At 43.3% G+C, this 27,329-nt stretch overlaps 1 protein-coding gene across 1 annotated transcript; it reads right to left on the reverse strand.

The window, feature by feature from the left end:
• Window positions 1-15,938: 15,938 nt before the first annotated feature.
• Window positions 15,939-20,304, reverse strand: LOC133906344 (mediator of RNA polymerase II transcription subunit 15-like). The gene is made up of 2 exons (XM_062348217.1): window positions 19,788-20,304; window positions 15,939-16,733 (listed from the first exon to the last, which is right to left on the reverse strand). The coding sequence occupies exons 1-2, from the start codon at window positions 20,234-20,236 to the stop codon at window positions 16,133-16,135; spliced, it is 1,050 nt and encodes a 349-aa protein (XP_062204201.1). The 5' UTR covers window positions 20,237-20,304; the 3' UTR covers window positions 15,939-16,132.
• Between the last annotated feature and the right edge of the window lie 7,025 nt (window positions 20,305-27,329).

Here is a 27,329-nt window from a genome sequence, read left to right on the forward strand (position 1 = left end):
CTGGGCTGCCCGGTGGGCCCTCCCCGCGGTGCCCGTTGAAAAACGGCATGATGACTTACAAGACCGGACGGGGCGTGTTTTCAACCCTCCCCGTCACCTCGCGCAGCAGCCCATGATGGTTACTTTCCATTTATGGCACCTTGGAACTCGCGTCATCCCTTTCTGGGCACGATACCGCCCCGGCGGGTATTTAAGCTGGGCGGGCACCCCGGAGAAGAAGGGAGAGTGAAGTACGAAGACTGGGCCAGATAGTAGCCAAGTGAAGCACAGACAAGCCGGACGAGCACCGAAGAACAAGGAGCACGAAGCTCTAGACTAGACAGATATTCTTGTAACCCAGCAAACACTCAGAGAAACATTCTCAGAGCATTTATAGCATACACACAGGAGTAGGATGTTACGCTCAGTGCGGCCTGAACCTGTCTAAAAACCTCCTGAGCATTTACTACTTCCTGCATTCGATCATTCCATTCCACCTGCATCGCATTTACGCCCATTTTATTTCACCCGCAAAATGGATTCAGAATCATCCCCCCCCCCCCGCCGAATCTCAAAGGGTGTCCCTCCGGATCCCCGCTTGAGGAGTTCACCCTCCGACATAGTCCTTTCTGCTTCTTTGTTGAGGGAGGGTTCCAATAAGGTATGCTCTCTAACTTTAGACCACATCTGGGGTGTTCTAAACTTTCGGTCATAAAGGGCCTCGAAAGGAGACATCTTTAAGCTGGCTTGGTAACTATTACTAGACGAGAACTCTGCATAAGCCAGGCTCTTTTCCCAATCCTTTCCATAGGTTAGGGCACATGCTCTCAACATATCTTCTAGTATCTGGTTGACCCTTTTGGTCCGGCCATCCATCTATGGGTGACAGGTAGTGCTGAAGTCTAGCTTGGTTCCCATGGCTGCATGTAGACCCCTCCGAAACTTTGAGGTAAACTAGGTACCTCTATCAAAAACAATTCTGTTGGGGACTCCATGTAGCTTTACTATGTTATAATTGCATAGTTGGTCTAGCTTTCCTTCACCATAGTTTGTTCGTACGGGTATGAAGTGTTCAATCTTAGAGAGGCGGTCCACTATTACCCATACTAAGTCATATCCTTTCTTTGTCGTGGGGAACCCAACTATGAAATTCATGCCTACTTCATCCCATTTCCATACTGAAATTCGTAGGGGTTGAAGTAATTTGGTGGGTTTCTGGTGTTGTTCCTTAACTCTTTGATAGGTTTCGCACCGAGCAACAAACTTGGCTTTGTCCACTTTCATCCCATTCCACTAGTATTTTCCTTTTAGGTCCATATACATCTTTGTGGCACCGGGGTGCATGGAGTATGCCGAGTTATAGACTTCATCCAATTTTACTTCCCAGTATCTCCCTTCCTAGGGCACACAAAGTCTATTCTTATTCCACAAGATTCCCTTGTCATCTATCCTAAAATTTGGGGCCTTATCTTCTCCAGTCTGTTTACAGATCTTCATCAATTCCAGATCTTTGTGTTGTGCCTGCTTGACTTGTCCGTCTAGGGTTGGCTGTACACTCAAGTTGTGAATATAATCTTGTGGTACTATCTATCTGTACGTTTAGCCTTTGCATCTCTGTCTGCAGTGGGGCACTCTGGGCCTCTAAGTGATGGCAGTAAACTTTTCATCTTAAGGCGTCTTCAACCACATTAGCTTTGCTTGGGTGGTAGTGTATTTCCAGGTCATAATCCTTAATTAATTCAAGTCTATCTAGGTGACGATGTATTTTAGGCTCTTGTGATCCGTATAAAGCTCACACTTATTTCAGCTTATGTAGTGCCTCCAAATCTTAAGGGCATGAACCACTACTGCTAACTCCAATTCATGGGTTGGATAGTTCTACTCATGGGGCATAAGCTGTTGAGAAGCACAAGCCACTACCCTACCATCTTGCATTAAGACACACCCTAAGCCTTGCCTTGATGCATCACAGTATACGACAAAAGCTTGTTGTATGTTGGCTAGGATCAACACTGGAGTTGTTGTCAGTCTATCCTTCAACTTTTGGAAACTCTTCTCACATTACTTCGTCCATTCGAACTTCTTCTCTTTCTTGAGCAGCTCAGTCATGGGTCTAGGTATCTTGGACAACTCTTCAATGAATCAGCGGTAATACCCCACTAATCCAAGAAAGCTTCTGATCTCGGACACATTGGTTTGTTGCATCCAGTGAGCAACTGCTTTTACCTTCTTAGGGTCTACAACAACTCCTTTTGCTATCAGGACATGGCCAAGGAAGGCAACCTTCTTGAACCATAAATAATATTACTATAAGATATTGTCACCCTATCCCTAGGTTAGATGATATGCTTCATGAGTTGAGTGGTTCTATAATTTTCACTAAAATTGACTTGCGAAGTGGATACCACCAAATTAGGATGAAACTTGGAGATGAATGGAAAACTACGTTTAAAACTAAGTTTGGATTGTATGAGTGGTTAGTAATACCTTTTGGTTTAACTAATGCACCTAGTACTTTCATGCGATTGATGAATGAAGTTTTACGTGTTTTTATTGGAAGATCTGTGGTTGTATACTTTTATGATATCTTGATTTATAGCTAGTCACATGACACTATGATCATCTACGTGTTGTTTTTAATGCTTTGAGAGATGCACGTTTGTTCGGTAACCTCGAAAAGTGCATCTTTTGCACGGATCGAGGCTCTTTTCTTGGCTATGTTATTACTCCACAGGGAATAGAAGTGGATGAAGCAAAAATTGAAACCATAAAGAGCTGGCCAACCCCTAATACTGTTACTCAAGTGAGAAGCTTTCATGATCCTGCAGGTTTCTATCGGCGCTTTGTGCGGGATTTCAGTACCATTGCTGCCCCATTGCATGATTTGACGAAGAAAGTTAGCTCCTGGTACTCCAACGAATGCAAACGAGGTGTCTAATTGATATGTTAAGCCTTACCCATATTGGCCTCGTGTTTGAATGATATTTCTTGGGTTATCGCTCTACGAACCGATCCTTATATGTGACACTTGGGCAAAGACTATCCAATAAGGAAATAACCAACAAAATCCAACACCTTTTCTTGGAACGTATCCACAAGCCCACCACATGAACCACCATTATCAAACCAACTCTTTGCCCAAGTCCTAGGGTTCCATGTTACTAAAACAAGTTCATCACCACCATTGCATATGTCCACTAAACATGAATATGACACTTTTGGTAAGTACTAAATTGAAATAAAACAAAACGATTAGGGGCCTTTTGGTAAAACACTAGGGACTTATTTGTAAAAATAGAAAAGCTTAGGAACTGATCTGTACAAAGTTAGGGGATTTTATTTAAAATAGAAGAGATCAAGGGCTAAAGTACAAAATTGCTATTTTCTTGATTTATTGAAATTGTTTTTGTACTTGAAATTGAGAATTACGATGTCAGCAGAAGGATTGATGATGTCATCACCGAAGGAAATAAAAGAAAAGGAAAAAAGAATTGCTAACTGGATGGTTGACTAGGCTTGACTGCTGAGGTGGCTTGACACGCGGATTGATACATCATCAAAAATGGCTACGTGGGCAGATGATGTGGCGGCTGACATGGCACATGAGCTGATGTGGCCAAAGGCGCAGATCTGGGCTGTGGCTTTTGGATCTAATGGCTGAGATCAAAGGGGATGGCCAGAGAAGGAGAACACGGCGGAGCCAAGGGAAAAGTGGCGGGGCACTCACCGGATTCTTGCCGGAACCTCGTCGCCGGCTCTGGGGCACAACAGCAAGCGGCGTACTACGGTGAAATGATGATGGCAACACAGTTTTTGGGCTTACCTTGGGCGATGAAGCACTGGAACGGTGCTAGTGACGGTAGAGGTGATGGTAGCAAACGGGACCACATCGGGGAAGCAGCTCGGCTGTCAAGAGGCGAAGGAGACAACGACACGAGCTTTGGCGAAGGTAGGCGGTTCTGTTGGTGGGCTCGGGTGAGGCTGGACGGCACTGGAATGGTTTGATGGCGAGATCGACTGAGGGCGACGCTAATGGGGTGGCGATTGAATCTCGGTGACATGCACGATTCGATGACTTGCTTGATGGGAAAACACGAAGGGGTCATGAGGGACATATATAGGTGAGCGGGGGCTCGAGACAGGCAAAGACTCCTTGGGCGACGGTGGATCCCAACTCGGACTCGGCGGCGGCGGTGAAGTCGACTTGGGGACGAACATGAGCGTGAAGGCAAGAACCAGCAGGGCGTCTTCGGCGTGGCGCTTGCGGGCGGGCTGGCGAGCATGAGAGTAGGCTGGGTGGCGGTGCGCTGAGCTGGGCCAGGACATAGCCTATGTGGGGAGGAGTGGGCGGTAGGGGAAACGACACGCAGGCTTGCCGAATGGGCCGAAGAAAGGGGCGGCCCGGGTTGAAATTAGGTTTTTCCTTTTTCATTTTCTTTTCTAAACCTTTTGAAATTCAAAGCAAAGCATGGCAATTTGAAATCCAAACCACAAAACAAAATGCAAATAAAATCAAATGAAACTCTAGATGACTAATTCTAGCATGAACACATATCAACAAATATAACCTATGTCACTTTGGATTTAATTTTTGAAAATAGGTTTTATCCTATGCTATTTGTTTAAACTCAAATTAAATCTAGGAAAATTTTGGGAATTTGCAAAAATTGAAAATCGGGGTGTTACAGTTGCAGGGACTAAAACAGACAAGGAAGTGTGCGTGAGGCGAGATGGATGCTCGTGTCAGCAATGGTTGAAAAGTTGTTGCATTCACCATTGGTGTTTATTCCTTATCTCTACCTTCATAATTAGTTTTAGAATTAAATGGTTGTTGTTACATTCCTGCCTTGGGCAAATCTCTTCTTCATGTTTAGAAGAAGGTGGTTATGAATTCATAATAAAGAACAAGTGATGTTCGATTTATTTGAATGGTATGCTCTATGGTATTTGTCCATTGGTGAATGGACTATATATTCTAGATATTGAGGAAGTACTTGTCTATAACATTAATGCGAAGAAGCCTCGGCTTAATGATTTGAATCCCACTTTTATTTGGCATTACCGCTTAGGTCATATAAATGAGAAGCGCATGTAGAGGCTCCATAAAGATGGTCTTCTTGATTCATTTGATTGTGAATCATTTAATATATGCGAATCTTGTTTACTTGGCAAGATGACTAAGGCGCCTTTCACCCATCAAGGAGAGAGGTCAAGTGCGTTGTTGGCCCTTGTACATACGGATGTATGTGGACCAATGAGCTCTATCGCCATAAGTGGTTTTCAATACTTCATTACTTTTATCGATGACTTTAGTAGATATGGTTACATCTACCTAATGAGGCACAAGTCCGAGTCCTTCGAAAAGTTTAAGGAGTTTCAGAATGAAGTAAAAAATCAACTTGGCAAGACAATTAAATTTCTGCAATCTTATCGTAGAGGTGAATATTTGAGCTATGAGTTTGGTGATCATCTAAAGCAATGTGGAATTATTCCACAGTTGACTCCACTGGGTACACCTCAATGGAATGGGATGTCCAAACGGAGGAACCAAACTTTTCTAGACATGTTCCGGTCCATGACAAGCCAATCTGATCTTCCATTATCCTTATGAAGATACACTCTAGAAACCGCTGTGTTCACTTTAAATAGGGTTTCATCTAAAGCTGTAGAGAAGACATCATATGAGATATGGACCGAGAAACATCCCGGGTTGTCTTTCCTTAAGATCTAGGGTTGTGAGGCCTATGTAAAACATTTGACGTCTGATAAGTTCACTCCCAAATCATATATATGCTTCTTTGTGGGGTATCCTAGGGAAACCAAAGGATATTACTTCTATAATAGGGAAGAAGCCAAAGTAATTGTCGCCTGGAATGCTATTTTTCTAGAGAAAGAGTTTCTCTCAAAGAAAGTTAGTGGGAACACGATGCAACTTGAAGAGATTCGGGAACCATCCGAAAGTGTTTCAGCCCCTACTAAACCACAATTGGATGTTGCAGAACATATTGTGGAGACACCAGCCCCATAACGGTCGCAAAGGGTTAGTCATGCACCTGAGAGATTTATGTTCCTAACCATGGAGCAGCGCAACATACTATTGTTGGACAATGATGAACCCAAGACCTATTCGGAAGCGATGGTGGGACCGTACTCTGAGAGATGGCTTGGAGCTATAAGATCCGAGATAGAATCCATGCACAATAATCAAGTTTGAAACTTGGTTGATCCACCTAATGGTGTTAAAGCAGTTGAGTGCAAATGGGTTTTTAATAAAAAGATAGACATTGATGGAAATGTTCACATCTATAAGGCTCGATTGGTGACGTTAGGTCTCAAGAAAATTCAAGGAGTTGATTACGATGAAACATTTTTACACATTGTAATGCTAAAGTCTATCCGGATGATACTAGAAATTGCCGCATATTATGACTATGACATATGGCAAATGGATGTCAAAATAGATTTCCTCAACGGAAACCTAAGTGAGGATATGTACATGACACAGCCTGAAGGTTTGTCGATCCGAGAAATTCTAGGAAGATATGCAAGCCGCAAAAGTCCATCTATGTACTAAAGCAAGCTTCTCGGACTTGGAATCTTCGTTTTAATGAAGTGGTCAAAGGGTTTGGTTTTGTCAAGAATGAAGAAGAGCCTTGTGTTTACAAAAAGGCTAGTGGGAAAACAGTTGTATTTCTGGTCTTATGCGTAGATGAGATATTGTTGACCGGGAATGATATTCCAATGCTTGATGCTACCAAATCTTCATTGCGAAAGAGTTTCTCAATGAAAGTTCTTAGAGAGGCAGCATACATATTGTGCATAAAGAACTATAGAGTTAGGTCAAGAAGGCTAATTGGATTAAGCCAGAGTACATACATTGACAAGGTATTGAAACAGTTCAATATGTAGGATTCCAAGAAAGGTTTCTTGCCAATGTCACATGGCATCACTCTTGGCAAGAGTCAGTGTCGTACGACACCTGATGAGCTTGAGAGGATGGGTGCGATCTCGTACGCTTCCGCTATCGGGTCCATCATGTATGCTATGCTTTGTACATGCCCAGATGTTCCCTATGCTCTAAGTATTACGAGTAGATACCAATTAAACTCCGGTGAAGTTCACTGGGTAACAGTAAAGAATATCCTATAGTACTTGAGAAGAACTATGCATATGTTCCTAGTCTATGGAGGTGAGGAGGAGCTCATTGTAAATGGTTACACTGATGCTAGCTTCCAAACTGACAAGGACGATTCGAGATCGCAATCTGGTTTTGTGTTTTGCCTCAATGGAGGAGCAGTGAGTTGAAAGAGTTCCAAGCAAGAAACGATGGCCGATTCCACGACGGAGGCCGAGTATATCATAGCTTTTGAAGCTGCAAAGGAGGCTATTTGCATCAGAAAGTTTGTTTCTGAGCTTGATGTGCTGTCTAGTGCTTCTAGTCCAATGGATCCCTATTGTGACAATAGTGGTGCCATTGCACAAGCCAAGGAACCTAGGTCGCACCAAGAGTCCAAACATATACTATGACGCTATGATCATATTTGAGAGGTTTTAGATCAGGGTGACATCAAGATATGCAAGGTGTACACGGATTTGAATATTTCTGATCCGTTGACAAAGCCACTCTCGCGACCCAAGCATGAGGCGCACATGAGAGCTATGCGTATTAGATACTTACATGATTGACTCTACTGTAAGTGAGAGATTGAATGTGATATGCCCTAGAGGAAATCACAGAGATGATTGTATCACGTGCGATGTATGTCCCAGAATAGGTCCCATTCTTCTACCGTTTCCGGTCTCAGGCTTACTTCTAGACTTGGATGGACTTCGATCTTCATCTTTTGTGGCGCTAGAAAGGTTATGGAACCAGGGTTAAGTGTTTTGTACTCACACCTGTTGTCCCATTTCTTGCATCCTTCTGCTGTTCTGAAGCCGTCTATGAAGCTGCATCCTTCGATGAGGACGACTTTGACCCGGAGCTCCTGTTCTAGGCTAGTGTGCACCCGGTTGACACCTGTGAAAGATGGAAGACCCACTGGCACTGAAGCTCTCTTGTTCTGTTGTATTTTCTTTAGTTCCTCAGGCCATTTTGTAATAAGTTATTAATGTTACTGTAATAATAGCACTGTGATGATACGCTAATGATGTACAGATTGCGGCTAGGGTTTTAGAGTAGCTCACCTCACCACGCCCCACCCACGCCTATCCTTATATAGAGTTCTCTAATGGGCTCCCACTTTGGAAGCCCTTTAGGACTCTAACACCTCATAGATCACAATCCAATCAAACCCATATACAAATCCAATTTGTATGTTTTGTTCCAACCCATTAAGTGACAAATTTCTTTACTAGCTACTAGTTTCTAGGGGGAGGAGACGACGGCTTACCTCGACCGAGGGGGAGGAGATGAAGGGGAAGGGGACAGCAGGCTCATCGGCGCAGGCGATGACAACAAGCTCTTCGGTGTAGACTCCTGGTCCTTCTCCCCCGAGGGCGGGGATGGTGGAGCTGGTGGTGCTCCAGGGATGAGGACGTTGCGAGGGAGATAGGGATGAAGATGATCCGTGGATGACAGGGATGAGGACGGTGCTTTGAGGTGATGAGGAAGGCGACGGGATCTGGGAATGAGGACTAGGACAGCGTCAGAGGGGATGGGGTTAGTGGTGTCGGGGAGGCTAAGTGGTGATGCATGACTTCTCGGTAGGCGAATCGGCAGCGGCATATGTGAAGAAAATATTTCTAAGTATTCGCAGGCTAATAGGCTGTGTAGAGCTTTTATAGGGACAAGGCTTAAATACCAGTTCAATATTTAGGCCAGCAATGAAAGCGGACCTTTACTGCCGGCCCAAATATTGAGCTAGCAATGAAATCCCCTTCACTGCAGCGGGGGCAGGGGTGGGAGAGCATGCACCCAATATTTATATTTATTTTAATTTTGAAACATATTTATTTTTATTTCAACTTGCTATATACCTAAATTTCATACCTAAAGTTATATTCACTACTAATTAATTAAAAAATGGAAAATATAATATCCACATACCTAAATTGGAGCTTGCTATATACCTAAATTTCATTGATAAATTTTTTTAGTTCATTAAAAATGAAAAATAAATATCCACATACCTAAATTTCTATATTGGAGTTTGCTAAGTAATTAAAAATATATAATTGGAGCTTGCTATATACCTAAATTTCATGGATAAATTTTTTAATTCATTGCGTAAACAAATTAAATTAGTCCTTTATTAACACATAGTAATCATGTCCTTCATTATTTGTGTTTCTTTACTCAAAATCGAATCATAGTCAAGGAATGCCTCAAACATCGGTAGAAAGCTACTTGAATATTGTACCCAAAAATTCAATGTGTATGCTTTGTCTGTCGTAGTAAGGTATTGAAAATTGTACTGTTTCCAAAAACGTCATTGTGGGCCTCGTAACTGCCAGCCTAGTTTTTTTAATTAATTAGGTAAAAAAATCAAATTAGTCCTTCATTAATACATAGTAATTCATGTTCTTCCTTAATATGCAAATAAAGCTACGTAATCTAGCTTAACGATTCTCCCTTCATTATGATCACGGCGTACATAGGGAGGTTCGTCGGTGTCTTCCATGAGACCTAGATTGACATCCTCTCTGAAAGGAGGTAAAAAGTCGAATTGATTGTAGTCTTCCTCGTTGACGATATTCTCCACTCCAATAATCCTTCTTTTTCCTTGAAGAAGTACGTGGCACTCCTCCTTATTAGCTGGGTCTAGGTCCTTTACATAGAAGACTTGCAAAACATCTTTCGTAAGTACGAATGGTTCTTCTCTGTATCCAACGAGTTTTTGGTCAACTGTAGTCATAATGTACTTATTGATCTTCACGCCCCTGGGAGTCTGATCCATTAGCACCAGAAAAGAGGATCATTTAACACTCCATAGTCAAGCTCTCAGATCTCCCCTATGAATCTATAGTAGGTCTCCTTATTACCATTGTAGCTGTAGGTATTTATACGGACACCGCTATTTTTGTTGGTACTCTTATTATCCTGTGCTCTCATATAAAATGTAAAGCTATTTTATGTCATATCCTTGGAATGTGAGCATTATAGTTGACGGTCTGTGAGCTAACACATTCAATAGAGCACACTCTATCTGCTTATACATCACCTATCTACATAACCAGGCACCAAAATGATCTCGGTGCTCTCGTGCGATCCAAACGTCGGACTTCCCTGGGTTTTTAGGGCGTAACATCTTCTGGTGTTCTTCGACATATGAGCCACTACAACTAAATGTTACAGAACTACAAAATGTGCTTACATGAATGAAACGGGGTCATTAGTGCAGAATGAGTTTGCACCTATGGTCCCTTTCCCCTGTAACCTCCCCTCATGGTGAAATAAGGGCACAACAGTCAATTTGAGATTAATGTAGTTGACGCAGAAATTCATGACCTCCTCGATTCCCTAGCCCTTGGCCATGCAGCCTTCCGACCAATTTTGGTTACAAACATATTTCTTCAGAACTCCCATGAACCTCTCGAAAGGGTACATCTAACGTAGAAACACGGGACCAAGAATTCGTATCTCTTTCACAATATGAACAATGAGATACACCATGATATCAAAAAATGATAGAGGGAAACACACCTCAAGTTGGGATAGAGTTTTGACCATGTTTTCCTGCAGCTTATCTAGCTTAGTCGGATAATTGGCCTTCTGTGATATCACATCGAAGAATGAACACAACTTTATGATTCGGTTTCTGACCTTCGGCGGTACAATACCTCTAATTGCAATTGAAAACATCTGTGTCATCATCACATGACAACCATGAGACTTCATGCCAGTTAATTTCAATTATTTCATGTTTACTAGTCTCTTTATGTTGGTGGAGTAACCGGATAGAACTTTGATTTTATGCACGCACTTGCACATTACAATCTTTCGTGTTTACTTTGATTCATCCCATCCATACTCAACCTAAATCTTATATTCCTCACATCTTCTGCAAAGGGACTCTTGTATTTTCTATCGATGTTTCTCCACTACGTAGAATCAACAGTGCGTCTCAACATTCCATCATCCTTGCGCTCCTCGGCATGCCATCATATCAATTCAGCATGCTTTTTGTTCGCTAATAAACGCTTCAGACAGGGGACTATAGAAAAATACCACATCACCTTGACAAGAGGCATTTTCTTCTTTCCTTCACCATCGATATCATCTCCGTCACGCTTGTACCATGCTGCACCATAAAGTAGACATGCTTCCAAGTCTACATGCTTTTCGCGATACAACATGTAATCGTTTGGACATGTATATATTTTCTATACTTCCAGCCCCAATGGGCACACAATCTACTTGGCCTGGTACATGTTTTCTGGCAGCATATTTCCTTTTGGAAGCAATTTCTTCAAGAACAGTAACAACTCTGTAAAGCTTGTATTAGACCACATGTTGTTTGCCTTCAATTGTAGCATTGAAAGCACGATATGCAACTTTCTCGCAACTCCGGAACAACGGTGCTTTAGAGTCCTCTACCATACGCTGAAACTTTTAAAACTCTCTTTCATTGGTGAAGTTTTCCTCCCCATCACACAACATCTACTCCAGATCATCATTGTTGTCGTCAGCCAACATCTGCTCTAGATCATGATTGACAAACGTATCTCCTATAGTTGGCATATCGGTGTATTCGTCAACCGGCATATCAGTGCACAAGTCTTCATCTTCTCTACCAATGTGTTGCCCTTCCTGTACGATCTCAGCTTCGTCGTGCTCGATCCAATGGGTATAGCCAGGCATAAAGCCCCTTAGCATCAAGTGGGAATATATCTGTTGGGTGGTGAAAAACTGCTTCTTGATCTCGCAATCAATGCATGGATAGCACATGTATTGAGACTATGTATTTGACTTGTGCGTTGTGGCTGCTACCAGGAAATACTCCACAATGTTCTTGTACTCTGCGCTTACAAAGCTCATATCGTAGATCCATCTACAATTATATCATTATTATAAATCCATATTCAAAATATCTAGAAGATTTTGCAATCACCAATAAATAAATTGCCGCGCTATCTCCTATCGAAATTGGCCTGGGTTGGAGGAACTGTCTTCTGTATGCTTTTGCATCCGCTTCCAATGAGTGTTTGTTGGTGTCATCCCTAGAAATTTTATTATTATTTAACCCTTATGTAGGACTAATTAAGTAAAAATGAAAAATAAATATGCGCATACATAAATTTTCTATATTTAAGCTTGCTAATTAAATAAAATATTAAAAATATAATTAGATCTTGCTACATACCTAAATATTATGGCAAAATTTTCTATTTCATTAAAAATCAAAATAAATATGCTCATACCTAAAGTTTTCATATTGGAGCATGCTAATTAATCAATATATAAAAAATATAATTGGAGCTTGCTACATACCTTAATTTTATGGCTAATTTTCTAATTCATTAAAAATAAAAATAAATATGCTCATACCTATAGCTAATTTAAGTCAATAATAAAAACACTTTGCATCATAAACTACTAATTGAAGCTTCCATATTATAAATGAGGTAGAATTGCATCTACATTGTCTTAAAGCATCATGGCAATATGTTCATCTCCATCATTTCAAAATCTAGAGCAATTTAGCAAATAAAATTCAACTAGAAATGAATTGGAGATGAAGTTACATACCTTGAAATACCTAGAGCATGAGGATTCATAAAAAATTGAAGCCCCAGGAACTTTGTGACAAAAATGGCTACCACTGAGTAAGAACATAGCTCCTCTCTATTTTGCTCAGGCTTGGAGAAAGAGAGGGTGACTTTTATATAGCCAAGACATCACTGCCGGCTCATACCACTAGTCGGCAATGAAGTCTGGCTATTACTGTCGGTCAGTGGCTTAAGCCGACAATGATGAGGGAGCTGTGAATCGCTATCGGCTAAAGCCATAAGCCAGCAGTGATGACCCTTATTACTACCGGTTCATAAGCCACGATGTTAGATTCTTCCCACGCGACTTATGAACCGGTAGTGATGGCCCATCACTGTCGGCCCATTAGAAACCTACAATGATGGGCCAACATATAAGCTCATTTCTGTAGTAGTGTACCTAGAATAAGAGCCTGCCATATCTAGAGTTCTCATGTAATAATAGCTATCAAGCTAGCTTACAAATAACACCTTTTGAAGCCCTCTATGGATAGAAGTGCCCCACCCCTTCGTTGGGAACAAACTAGGGAAAGTCAGGTTTTTGGGTCTGACATACTCCAAGATGTGGAGGATAAGGTAAAAAGAATCTGGGAAAGGTTGAAGATAGCTCAATCCTGACAGAAGAGTTGTGCCTATAATTGGCGTAGGGAATTATCCTTGGAGACTAACAATTATGTGTATCTGTGAGTTACTCCACCCCAGGTAGTGAAGAGGTTTCGCGTCAAAGCCAAAATTGGCATCTACTTAAGTGGGACCAAAGAGAAGAGGAGAAGTTGCTTATTAATTGGAACTATCTCTGTCTCGATCTAGGGTCCATGATGTTTTTCATGTGTCCTAGTTGAAGAAGTGATTAAGCGTTCCCACAAAGCAGACATCTATCGATAGTATAGAACTCCAAGAGGCTCTAACTTACCAAGAGCATCCTGTCAAGATTCTTGAAATAAGTGAACAACAAAGAAGAAGCAGCAGATTTTGGAAGGTTTAGTGCGGTGCAGCCATCATTCCGACTATGAAGCCACTTGGGAACGAAAAAATCAACTTAAGGAAAAATATTCATACCTCTTTGCTAGCCACTTGAATATCGAGGACAAGATTCACCTTAAGGGGTAAGTTTGTAATGTTCCAATTTTCAATATTATTAAATATTTTCCCTGAATTTCTGAATTTTAAAAATGTTTTTATTTCATATTAGAATATTAACTGCATTTAATGTATGAACTTAAAACTAAATTCATAAAAAAATTATTTATGAATTGAAAAATAATTTATTTTCAACCCCTAAAAATCTTTGAATTTTTGGAGCTCATTTTTTCTGTTTATTAGGTGTTTCTATTATTTTCTAAAAAGAAAGACTAAAAGAAATTTCCTATTATAATCGGGTCAAATCTCTCTCCCTCCTACCTGGGCTACACTAAGGCCAATATGACCTAACCCTACCAGCTCATTTTCCACCTCCCTTCCGATTTTTTTAAATCTAAAAATTACAAATATTTACGTCCGTTTTCAAAATTTTGCAATTCTATATTCCTGTTGCTTGTTAGAAGGGTGATGTGAACTATCGCTCTTTCAATGGGCACCCATTGGAAGGGCAACAGGTACATGTCTCCCTTCCTACAGGTGATAGGTAGTTGAATTTGTTTAGTTTTAAATAAAATTAGGAATGATTATGTAATCATAATTTTTGCAAGTATGTATAATTTTTAAATGAAATTAGGAATGATTAACTGTGAATCTAGTCGAGAGATATTTTAAAAAGTGGATTAATCAAACAAGGAGAGTCGAAGCCGGCAATTTGATTCTCAAAGGTAAACATCTACGATTAATACAAAGTTCGCGGTACATAGTTGTAAATCCATGTTCTATCCCTAAATATTACAATGTCAGGGATAGAACATGGATTCTACTACGTAGATCAGGGATATCTCTCTCATATCTCATGTGTGCTCCTCTTCTTCCTGGTGACAAGGCTGTGGTTGATAAACATAACATTAGCAATGTAGTTCAGAAAATGGAATTGATTAGCTCGAAAGTGGAGCACACTATGAAATCAGGATCAATCCCAGGACACATGAAGAACCTCCTACCAAATATCTCCACATTGAATGACATTGATATCCGAGCTCAGTTAGCACATGAGCACAACGTACGCTCATGCCAGTGTGCACTTCGACCGAGTGGTTCCTTTAGAAATTTATGGTATCCTGGTAAGATGTAACATCATATTTTTTGACATTAGCACATAATTTTAACAATTATAGAACACATTTAATAGGAACAATAACAGTATTCAAAAAGAAAAAAACTAGAAACAACAACCCATCTCATAAACATCGATCACTAAAAAGGGACATAGGGGTAATATCATGGAACACTACTACAGATAGGATCATAGGTATCTTATTATCGCTGCCGGTACTTTTATAACCGATAAATTATTACCGCCGGTTCATAAGCTCAACCAGCGCATAAAATACAGAGCCATCAAGAATCGACAGTAGTTACTGTTAGTTCTTATTACGAATCGGTACTGATACATCACTGCTTATTGATTTTCGTTCGGTATGACCTCTATATTGGTTATCATCGACGTGAGGTGCCTTAGCACCCTAAGATATGTTATACATTGTGGATGCCATCTGGTGTGCGCTCATGCTACGTCTTTGTTGTGTCAGGTCTGAGTATATATCTTCATCTTCGACGCATTGTCTTCTTCTTCCATAGTACGCAGCTGCCAGCTATATGAACAGTACGAATTGCAACGGTCGCACTGTCAGACCTCTGTGTTGGTTATCATCGACGCTGCAGCTGATAAAGGGCTTCACTCCAGGCCTGTGTTTCTTCCTCGGCTGCATACCTTCTGGCCTTCTACCCACGCAGATCTATTTCGTCTGGTTGTACCGCCGGCGACAGGAGGTTCAATACCATATCAGTTTGGGCCGCTTCGCTATTCGAGCCGTGGCGATATGTTTTTGGTTGAGTACTTTGGGAGTCCAGCTCGCAGTGTCATCTTCAAAATAATATTCCGAAATGCATGTCATTTTACGATTCTGACTTCTGAGGTAACTTTTCACCCATTGTTACTTGATATACCCTTCTCCTTCAGTTGACTCGTATATTTCTAAGGCCATTTAAACATAAGCACCCCGAGATGTATAATTGATCTAACAAAAGCTTTGATGAGAGTAACATCGTCTTTTGCAGGTGGGTCTTGGTTGTCGTACACAAATTATAAAACGGCACCTAGTGAGTAATGGAGGAGCAAATATTGTCAAATACAAGAGCAGTTAGTTTGTTTGAAATGGCATGTTTACAGCCATAAAGACTGGCTAAATTATCTTCAACACATACAACATGAAAACTGTAGACACAATACTAGCAGGTGCATAATCCTAGCTCGACCTAGAATTTTGATCTAGTTCCCTCAATCTGTGCCAGTTCACCTGTCTTACCTAGAGTTTAGATCAAGCTCTCTTGATCTACGCCAGTCCTCTTGCCCGTCAGAGTTCCCATTCTCTGATTCATTGTCATCGTTCAGGAAATCCTCAGATGGATCTTCATCCCTTTGAGCATTTGCCCACCCATCTTCACCCTGTTCTTGCGCCATGCCATGACTAGGACCATCGTCCCCTTGTGAAGCAGCAGCACTGGCCCGTATAGGGCCATGATTAATCATCTCAGAGTGCGCTTGGGCCTCAGCCCGAGCATGATCTGCCATTGCCATACGCATCTTAGCTTGGGCAGCCTCACGACCTGCTTTCTCCATCTCTGTTCTTAGTTCCATCGTAGCCTGCTTTTCCTCCTGTAATAAAGCTTGCTCCAGCATGAGCCGCTCCTCCGATCTGAACTCACCAATGGCCCTTTTCTTAGTCATTATATTATATGCCAACACTTGCTTCTCAAAAGTTGTCGTAAACTCAGCAATCTTCACCAGAATGTTATGATCCCATTGCTGCAGCCGAGAAGGAATCTGGCCAGTTGTATCGCTGTAAAGGATTCTATCATCTTCTTCAGCCTCATAGTCAGCAACGACGTGGTAAGGCAATAACCTAATTTTGACAGAAATGGAAGAGATGATATATGAGTAAGTTCAGATATGGAAGTTAATGCACGAAGAGATCAAACGATCCACATAGGCTAGACATTGCAACCCCATATTTCAATGAAATCAACTGCAACTGAATACATGTCTGTAAAATATGTCTATTTAGAGTCTACTCTTAAACATATCATGGTTTAAGAGGTGGGAGGGGAACATGTTATTCTATATTAAGGGCTTTCACGTACATGATTGCAATTCGTGATTTCTGTCACAGTTTCTTGAAATTTCATTCTACTGAAACTGCAATGAAGTCGTATGGAAGGTATGGTACATGTCTACAAGATTATGTAGACAAGGATGAGTGTGTAGTATGGCAGATCTTTGTTTGCAAAAAAATTCTTAAACTGAGAACTATTTGACTTTATAAACTGCTCTCAATGCAATGCATTATACAGTTATCTATGTCTTGTGATAATATACAGTAGCGATTTTCATCAAGTATTAAGAGCCCTCAGCTGTTAATATATTTAGCAGTGCCATGTGTTTCACAAAAATGACATGGTGTTATCTTCATGCCCATATTCCTCCCTCCAGTGCGTACCACCATGCAACACTTTTGCACGCGCGAGAGCAATGAGCAGCAACCAGTCCTCCAATTTCAGCACCATAAGATTCTAAGGTGTGGCAGATCAGTGACACTCATGCAATATTGTAGCCATGTTACAACACAAAGACGCATTATTTCTCTCCAATGCAAGGCATATAGGGATGCAAGTTTTGGATTTTTTGGGTCATTGGGTCATCCTAAAACTCATTTAATTGAACTAAAGATTCACCTCCACCCAATTAACTTAACAAAAAAGTGAACTAAATAGTGACCCAGAACTACCCATTGGACCTAAAAATCATTTAATTGAACTAAAATAGTGACCCAAAACTACCCATTGGGTACCCACTTGCATCCCTAAAGACATAACACATTCATTAATGGTAACAGCTTCAAGCCGCTAAATGCCAGTTGGCATCAGGAACCACATTTCATTACTGTTCTTGGTTGTTTTTACAGGCATTACACCTTTTCTCACATGGAGGTGATTTATTGCCAACGGTATATTTGGAGGCTTCAACAGCAACTAAGATCTCCATCTGAGAAAAAAAAAATATTTGGCTCAAACTTGAACCTTGAGTAAACATTAAGTAGTAACTCATCAATGGAACTATATTCCATTACTAATTTACATATGCGTTATTCAGTTCCTGAAAGATATGCAAACTTCAGCAGATTACAAAAGAACATAGAAGAATAGTTCTCCCTTCAAGAAAAAAGTGAGAGAAACAACTACTTACGAAAGGATACTAGTAACACTAGTATTGTCATGAAAGTTGAAAGGCATAAAAGTGCTTAGATGTTTACTCCAAGAAACACCCTTCTGTTGAGATTCACAAGAGCACACGATACCATTATGTGTGATGGGCATTCTACTTTATGCTCCATTTGCTAATCTAACAATGGTTCTCACTAACAGATCTAATTTACCAGATGGATCATGAATGCCAAGGGTATAAAAATGGAAGAGTATAATTACTGATTCATTTATAGAATTACTAGTACAGTGAAGCACATTGCACATATAGACTATTCTGTGTATATATAGGTTAAATTAACAGCAAAATTGTTCTTTAAATACATCTTTAGTTTCATTTTAATATTTACTGATTCACTGGGCACTAATTGTTCTGCTAATTCAAGATCCTATAAAGTGTCAGTGTCTACTGTCTAGGCCCATACGCCAGCAGCAGTACCACGTAGACTCTTGTCATATAGAGCTACTCAAAGTGTTCTAGGTATGCCCTCAATCACACGACTAGTTGGCTAGACACTATATTCATATCATCAAATGTGAGTACGATCTGTACTGGAAGATGAACTGTAACATGATGTTCAGAATCCCAATATAGATTTGAATAAACACACCAACTATCAGGTTAAATGATATGTGTTCAGTGAGAGCAAGAAATCAACAAAGAAGTATATATATTAGCATGGAACAAATGATAATAAAACTAGAATAAACCAGTCGTCAACAACTTACAGGGTAGGAACAAAAGATCAGCTACAATAATCACTCAACTACTACAGAAGTGTGCTAAAAAGGAAAACAACTTCAACAGCACAAATAATCAAAGGAGAACAAAAAATGAAAGAGAGCGCTGAGTGCACTCTCTTATTATGCACAGAAAGTAAAATGGCCAGCAGTGACTTTGAACACCTACAGTGCTAGAGGAAGCACAAATGAAAGGGATTTCATTTGGTATAGTTTGGTACAAAAGATAATAGGTAGGTGTAAATGCATGGAACATCTCGACACTGAATATAAAAAGTAACTCAAGTATAGTGATTAATAGCATCTCGACATTGAATACTAAAAGGTAACTCTGTTTCACCCTAGGAAATATATTCATTCCCCTAAAAAAAGGAGAAGTTATTAATAGGTTTCCATATGAATATTTAATCGGAAAGTTAAAAGGTCACCAAAAGTTATTAATTATGTGCGAATAGAAGAATGATTTTTTGTTAAAACGTATATGATCTAATCCAATGAAAACATTATAGGGTAGAAACGCATACTATGAGGATACAATGCAGTGTTTTACAAAACCATTGAGCTGACACCAGGCAACAGCTAAACACAACGAGCGAGTTTTGAAAACGTTCATCAGCCAACAGCAGAAAAACACGAATCGAACCACACACATCGACAATAACCTGCAATTCGAGTCGGTTAGCCAAAACTACCCAAATTTCGCATCCAATGGACCGAACAAATATGCCCGGGATCCCGAAATTCCATCAGCAATTCGCATTTCATCACGCAATAACGCATTTATTACAAGCTCTCAAACCTCAATCGTCGCTTCAAAACCCTAGGAATTTCCAAATCCCTGCCTAGACCCAATTTGCACCGCTTCCCCTATGCCACGAACCCGCGTAAACAATCCGGGATCCAGATCAGAGTCGACGTCGAAAAGGGAAAGAGGCAGGCTTTGGCGCGATCCGCACCTGTTAACGGCGTCCTCGAGGGACTGGAAGGGCGTCTTAATGTCCGGGTTGCAGACCCGCATGGCGTCCTGCAGTGCCATCTCCACCTCGGGGCTCCGGACCCTCGCCACCTGGGCCTGCGCAGCGGCCGCCTGCTGCTGCGGCGATGCCTGAGACGGAGACGGAGACGGAGAAGGAGACGGCCCCTGGGAGTGTGTCTGCTGCGACTGGGGCTGCTGGTGGAAGCGGAGCGGGCCGAGGGGGCGGAGGTGGGCGTCGATGTTGGAGGGGAAGCGGGACATGGCCTGCTGCGACAGCTGCTGCGGGTGCCCCTGAGCCTGGGCCTGCGCCTGCGCCTGCTGCATCAGGAATAGCTGGCGCTGGAGCTGCTGGTGCTGCGCGGCGGCGGCGGCCGCTGTCGCCGCGGTGGAGGAGGAGGGCGGAGGGGTGGGGTTCGCTCCGTCGTCCATGGTAGTACTCGGAGTTGGACGGGGAGTGAGAATGAGATTTGGGGGAGATGGAATGGAGCTTCGGTGATTGGCTCCCGGACGGGACGGTGACACGTGCCCGTGGCAGAGTGTCACGGACTGGGCCGGACCATGGGCTACGGCTGGGCTGCAACTGGCTGGAGGACGATGGACTGATGTGGGCTCAACAAACTGAGGGGGGAGGGGGGCATATCTCAATATCTAAACCCCTCAGGAAAGCAAGGCCTCTCAGAGCACTCCCGCTGGGACCTGGGAGCACTCGTGCCGCCGGCGTGTGTCCCCGTTCACTGTAATGGTCACTATAAAGTAGAAGGGATATGATATATTTCTTTAGTGAGCAAGTTTCACCAAAAACAATAGGGGGCATAGATTGATGACAAGATTTGATATTTATAGTGGCTATTGCAGCGACGATTAGCTTAATGGATGACCAGATGAACAGTACCATGACCAGATGAACAGTTTGTTCCTACGGTTGGTCTTTGGACAGATGGAAGAGTTAATCAAATTCAAGAAGGTCGAACTACATTAAAGCGTATTCGGGTATATATATAGGAATTTTACGTGGTTAAATAGGAAATATCTGTTAATTATAGAAAATTTGGAGATCAGGTAGGTCTAGCCGAATCATATTTGTAAGTCTTGTTCGGTTTGAATTAGAACTCCTGATCTCTTTGAATGTACTTAAAGATGCCTAGAGGGGGGTGAACTTCGGTGATGCCGGATTAAACTGATGCCACATACTTCGGTGAAGATCGGATACTCCGGTCTGTCCGGAGTATCCGTTCTAGTCTGGATTATCCGGTCTATACATGATCTCGAGAACAACTGAAGTTAAGCAAGTATAACTAAGGTCTAAAAGGTAACACTAGTTCTATTATCAGCACAATGCCTAAACAACAGGAGATAATAGCAAGATGATCACAAAAACTAATTATATGGGAAAAATCCCAAAACTACACAACTAGAAAAACTTGCACAAATGATGAGACAAGAAATTATCCGGAGTTCGGCCACCTCACAAAGAAGTGCCTACGTCTCCGTTGAGGAGCTCACAAAAAGCCAGGTCTTTTCCAATCATATCCTCTTCTAGCGACCACAAAGATCAAGATAGACTTTCTTACTCAAGTCGATGTCGATTACAAACTTCCCGTAGCACTCCACAATGATTGGGTGCTCTACGGGCGACTTGCCGGACTCTTCGGCCTCTCCAGGTACCGGAATATCCGGTGAACACCGGAGACTCCGGTCATTTAAATTAAATGCTAACCGAGCGACCCTTGGCGGAGTCTTTCTCGGAGACTCCGGCAAAAAAACATTTTCTTCCCGAAGTATCCGGTGAACACCGGAGACTCTGGTCTTTTTTATCAAAAATAAATGCTTAACCAAGCCACACCTCGGAGATTCCGGCCAAAAATTCACCAACTACCAGAGTATCCGGTGAGCACCGGAGACTCCGGACAATTAAAAATATTCGGAACCAAGGCTCTTCTGGCGGAGCCTTTCTCGGAGACTCCGGCCTACACACTGAGTACCAGAGTATCTGGTGAACACCGGAGACTCCAGACTCAGTACACGCTACCAAAAAAATTTTGGTGTCCGTGAGTGAATGTCTCTCAACTATTGGTTCTAAAAGGTTATTTTGAGCATAGAGACACCATAAAGCAAACAATTGCAACCCTCTTAATAGTACGGCTAACCTAGACTCAATTTTAAAGATATAACAATTTAAAACCTATTGAGTACTACACATTGCTTCTCTTTTCTTTTCGAGGGGCGTCAATCATCGTGAGTCTTCGCAATTGAGACTAAGACCTGTTCATAGCTTCGATAAACATATTAGTTCCTTAATCGTTTTGTCATCAATAAGTCAAAACCCATTTAAGAGGCCTTTATGCACTTTTACTCTTATGGCTAAGACCTGCTGCCCTTTAAATATAAAAGGGTCATGACCGATTGAAGAAATCAACTAATCGATCAAATCAATCTACTTTACCTTTCATCTTTTGCCTAGTTTCTGTGGTCCAATTCTCTTTTTCAATCTATATTGCTACATATTCTTGATCTCAACGATCAAGGATAAGCTACCGGCCATCCACGCTTCGACGGGTTCCTCCCGAGCTGTAACATCCCAATTTTCAGCCAATTAAATTTCAAAAATGCATTCAAATAAAACTTTGCAAAATCATCTCCAAATCCTTTTCCCCCCCTTTCCTCCTCCCTTCCAGCACGCCTCCTTCTTTCCCTTCCTCCCGCGTGCGCCGTGGACCCCGCTGAGCCCCCACCTCTGCTGCCACTGACAAGTTGCCGTGCCGCCCTTGCCTAGCTTACCCCCTTCTCCTTCTCTGCGTGGTCGCCGCGCACCGTGTCGGCGACGGACGCACAGCTCCCGCATGAACCAAGCCGAGTACGGCCGCCATTAAGGTACGCCGGCCACCGTCCTCGCCCGTCCTACCCTCCCTCGCTCCCTGCCGCCGGTACACATCCACCATACCGCCACCATACCCCCTTGCCCTTTCCCCTGCCATGCCCGTCACGTCTCGCAGCTCGACCGACAGCCACGCGCGGCAAGAGCTGACCACCGGACGTCCTCCGATTGCCCGTTGTCGCCGCTCGCCCCTCCTTCTTCGTTGGTCAGCGCTGCAGCACCACCACGCGTACGCTGGAGCTCGCCGGGCAACCGTTGTCGGCTACTGACCCCGACCACCCCGTGCCTCTTCTCCACGCCCAGGCACGCCAGCGTACGAGCTGTCCCCGCGCCTGCAACCGCCTTCAAAGCGCCGGACGGTGAGCCCGTCCTCGCCGCTGACCCGAGCACAATGGCCGTCCGTGCCACTGTCCTTTTCTCCGGCAAGCTCTACCTCTCACCCTCGCCTATAAAAAGGCAGTGCCGAGCTCTGTGCCCCCTTGGCCGCCTCCCTCCCGTGCTCACAAGGCAAGACCCCCCTCTCACTGCCTCTCCCCTGCCTTTCTTTCCAGCCATGGTTTCTTCTTCCCTCTCCGTTCTTCTCTCTCCCTCTGTGTTCTTTTCCTCTCTGTCTTGCTGTCCTCACGAAGATGAAGTGCTCTGCTCGTATCCTTTAGGTAGCACGTTCTTATCTTTTCTAGTGGGTCCCACCACAATAAAGGTCTTCAGCGAGCTACTGAGAGGCACTCAGACCAAAGAGCAGGCCACGTTTCTACCTTATCTCTCCTAGTGGGCCCCACCATAATAAAGTGATTTGAGCCAAATCTCAGTGATCGAGCTAAGCTTTTAGAACCAGCCCAGAATATTCCCAGAATATTCCGTTTTTATGTTTCCCGAATTTACCTCCGATTAAATCTTCCGAAGCCCGTTTCTCCTTCGTTTCAACTCCGATTTCGACGATTCTTTCGCCAATATTCATCTAAATTCAAGCTCTATTTATTCATACCCTTTTAATATTTTCCAAATTTATTTACCCTTTTATTTGTATTTATTTGTGTTTTGTTCTATTGTTTGTCGCGCGTAGACGCCGGAGAGTTCGTCGAGGAGGAGGAGGAGCTGGTGCCAGGAACCCCGGAGTTCGAGCAGGACCCCCTCGAGGACTTCGACGAAGGCAAGTCTCAATCCGTCTCCCTTTGACCATATTGAACTCAGATTTATAAACACAACCCGTAGCAGCTGTTTTATACCGATATAATGCATGCTATTTTACTAAATGTCTTATTTTAAACTGTTGCCTTAGTTATAACCTAATGTAGCTTAGTCAGCCGTTGGTTTGTACCATGTATGCTTAACCTTGTTAAACCTAGGATATCGTCTTAGTCATTTTACCTATACTTAGGCGATTACCTTGTACTAGCATGCTTAGGAATAATACTCTGTACCGTTACTTCATCCTTAATCATGTTTAGTTTTTCAAAGGTGTAAAACGTGGTGCTTGGTGTTGTGTGGGTGTGGTATGGTTTAAACATGCTGGTATGGTAGGGATAACATCTGAGTTGGGTTAGAGCTGGGGTGAACTAAGGATTCCTTCGGGGATGCCTAGGGAGTTGAGGCGCTGTCCGCGTGACAGGCTTCGTGCGGAGTGCTGTCTGTATGGCAGACTCCATGTGGAGATGTTCGCCCTGGTTCGCTTAAGGACCGAGTTGATGTGACATCCTACCTAGTATTTTACTACAGCCACTCGACCTGTATGAGCAAGACTTAGCATAAATCCCACCAGCTAGTCTACTATCGCCTGTAGGCAGGTGTGCAGTGGGAAACCATGGAGCAGGTGCAGGCGATGCAAGCTTGGTGACCCGGTTGTAGGCCTAGCTAAGGTCAAGAACCCCTGGCTAGATCCCGTAGGCGGTTAGTGTGATGATGCTAGGGTGGGTAATGGCTTTGTTGAGTCACATCTTTCACGACGGTGAAATATTGTTAAACTCAGCTTGTGGGTAAAGTGTACAAACTCTGCAGAGGTAAACCTATTCGAATAGCCGTGTCCACGGTCATGGACGAACTACGGTTCGGTCACAGCAACTAGCGTGCGTGTGTGTGTTTTCCCTTGTGCGTGTGTGGGCAAGGTATGCCCTGTTTTGGAATATAGGTCCGGCCGGGTGCCGTGGGTTGCTGCGGACGGGGTGTCCGGCAACAATAAAACTTGGAAAACCCCTTAATGTTACTAATATTGTTACATTGCATTATTGAACTGTTTTATATCAAATGAACCCTGCATGTGTAAAACTTAGCTTTCTGCAAAATACAACCTTACAGCTTATTCTTGTTATCCTCATATGCATGTATTCGTACCCCTGCCGTAGGGCAAAGGTTGGGACTTGTTGAGTACTTTTGTACTCACCCTTGCTGTTGCTTTCAGAGGACGATCCGGACTTCACCGAAGCAGACGGTGAGGCCGACGAGTAGGTTTGGTCGCGTCCGCACCCGAGTTGCCTGTGGAGTGGCATGCAGTCATGCTACCTTCGCTGTTTACTCTACTGTCGTGAACTGTTCTAATAATGCACATCTGTCTAGTGCTGTATGGCTGGTGGCTTATGCTTACCACCTCCTCGTGTGTATGACTAAGATATTATCTGTTGTAAAACTCTTATATACCAGCGACTGATCCAGTGACTGGTATAATAAAGGTCTTAAGAACCGAGGATAACCTGGGGCGCTTCAGGTGGTATCAGAGCCATACTTGGCTGTAGGACGAGACCATAGGACTGGACGTAGTATTTTCATAAAAACTATATTGCAAAAGTTCTTGCTCTCATTCCTCCCTTTGAAAAACTCTTTAAAACTACGCTGATCCTCCCCCTCTTTTCTGCAGATGGAAGAGCTTGGTTGGGTAACCGAGTACTGCCTCGACACTTTCGGCTTTCCCAAAGTGTTGTACGCTGCCATGACCAAGCTGGGAATCATGGAGCACCCGGAGTATGTTGGCCGAGAATTCGAGAAGTATGGCACCAAGCGCTACGAAGTGACAATTCATGTCGGAGCAAGCGAGTACTACCCCGACAAGAAGCCTTGGTGTGTGTCCACCACAGGGTTCAGGTTCAAAGGCACATATCAAGCTGTCGCCCGCAAGGCCCTGCGACACCTTTGTCAGATCTACGAGAGGCCTGTCGGACGCACTTCCATGAGGTTCTTTCCCCCTATGGTGAAAGAACGCCCTACTTGGATGGCCAGGATGAAGACCTTGGAAGGTCTCAGGATGCGGGAAAGTGACCCGACCGTTGTGGCCATGACTCGCTATCTGCTGGCCCTGGATGATCTATATGACCAGCAGGCAGTCGAGTTGAGGAAGTGCCTCTGCCGAGCAGAAGAAGATGAGACCCTCGCAAGTGCCCTGCGCGTCCAGCTCGCAGAAGCCAAGGCCCAGGCTGCAGAAGCCGAAAGCCCCATCGTCGCAATGGAGGAAGCAGCAAAGGCCGCCGAAGATCGCCACAACCGCCTGATCAGTGATGCCTATCTTACTGGTCATGCCAGAAGCAAGGTTCTCCATCTCCCTGGTCAGGAAAGACGCCTAGTGCTTGAAGGAACCCCAGTCTGTCCCATGGGAAGCCTCAAGAGGAAGTTTGCGGAGCATGTTCCAGCACCACCACTACCCTCACCCCATGAAGAAGAAGAAGAAGCACCCCTCCCCCTGACTCAGAGGTCCCCCAGCATATCGGATGAAGACGAGTACACTCCCCTCACTCCACCAGAAGACCCTCTCCCTCTCCCTCCTCCCAAGGAGAGTGACGACGTCACCGGCCCCTCTGAAGCTTAGAGCTCCGGAGGAAGTAGGATGAAGCCTTTTGGTCCGAGTCTAGCATGAGTCATGCTTTTGTACCCCTCCTGCTTTTGTATCCCCTTATGTGTCATGGAGTAGTTCGTGTAGTCCCCGCTAGTGTTGTAACCTGTACCCCGCCCCCTTTATATAAATCAAGTTTGTGCCATGGTTGTTTGCCCTTGAGTGTGTTTTTCTTTGTGTGCTAAGCAAGACCTTGGTCTTGTGATCTTTAAAAGCAATTTGTTTTAAAACAAAACAACCTTAGTATCTGCTCTCAGCTTATGCTTTTTCCTCTCTCCTCAAACAGATGGTAAACACGAGGAACACTGGAAACCAGAAGCAGCTAAGCAACAACCAGCAGCGGCCAAGCAACAATGTGGCAGATAACTTGAGCTAGCATGGCGAGAGTGAATCAGAAAATCAAGAGGAAAATCATCAAAGTCAAAGTCTGCCAAACCCACCAATCCCTGACTTGGCAGCAGTGATGGCACAACAAACCCATCTGTTGATAGCTTTAGCAGAAGGTTTAAACCAGCCCCGTCATCAGCCCCAAGGACTTCCAAACAAGATGGCAGAATTTGTCAGAATCAAGCCCCCAACCTTTGCAGGATCTGAGAATCCAATGGATGCTGATGATTGGTTAAGGAACATTCAGAGGAAGCTGGATGCAATCAACTATGTGGGCAGAGACAGAGTTCTCCTTGCCTCCCATCAGCTGTCCGGCACAGCTTTGGCTTGGTGGGAGAACTACTGCGAAGCTACTGAAGATGCTGCAGCAATCACTTGGAGAGAGTTCGTCGAGGAGTTCCGTCGGTATCATGTACCGGAGGGAACCATGCAGTTTAAGGCAGATG

Source organism: Phragmites australis, chromosome 23 (assembly GCF_958298935.1).
Source record: "Phragmites australis chromosome 23, lpPhrAust1.1, whole genome shotgun sequence".
NCBI classification, from domain to species: domain Eukaryota; kingdom Viridiplantae; phylum Streptophyta; class Magnoliopsida; order Poales; family Poaceae; genus Phragmites; species Phragmites australis.

Excerpts from the sequence above, each read along its gene's own strand:
- LOC133906344 (XM_062348217.1), bottom strand. The coding sequence starts at position 20,236 with ATGGACGACGGAGCGAACCCCACCCCTCCGCCCTCCTCCTCCACCGCG. Across the intron at positions 16,734-19,787 it reads CTCGAGGACGCCGTTAACAG|GTTATTGCCTTACCACGTCG; the intron begins GTGCGGATCGCG and ends TGTCAAAATTAG.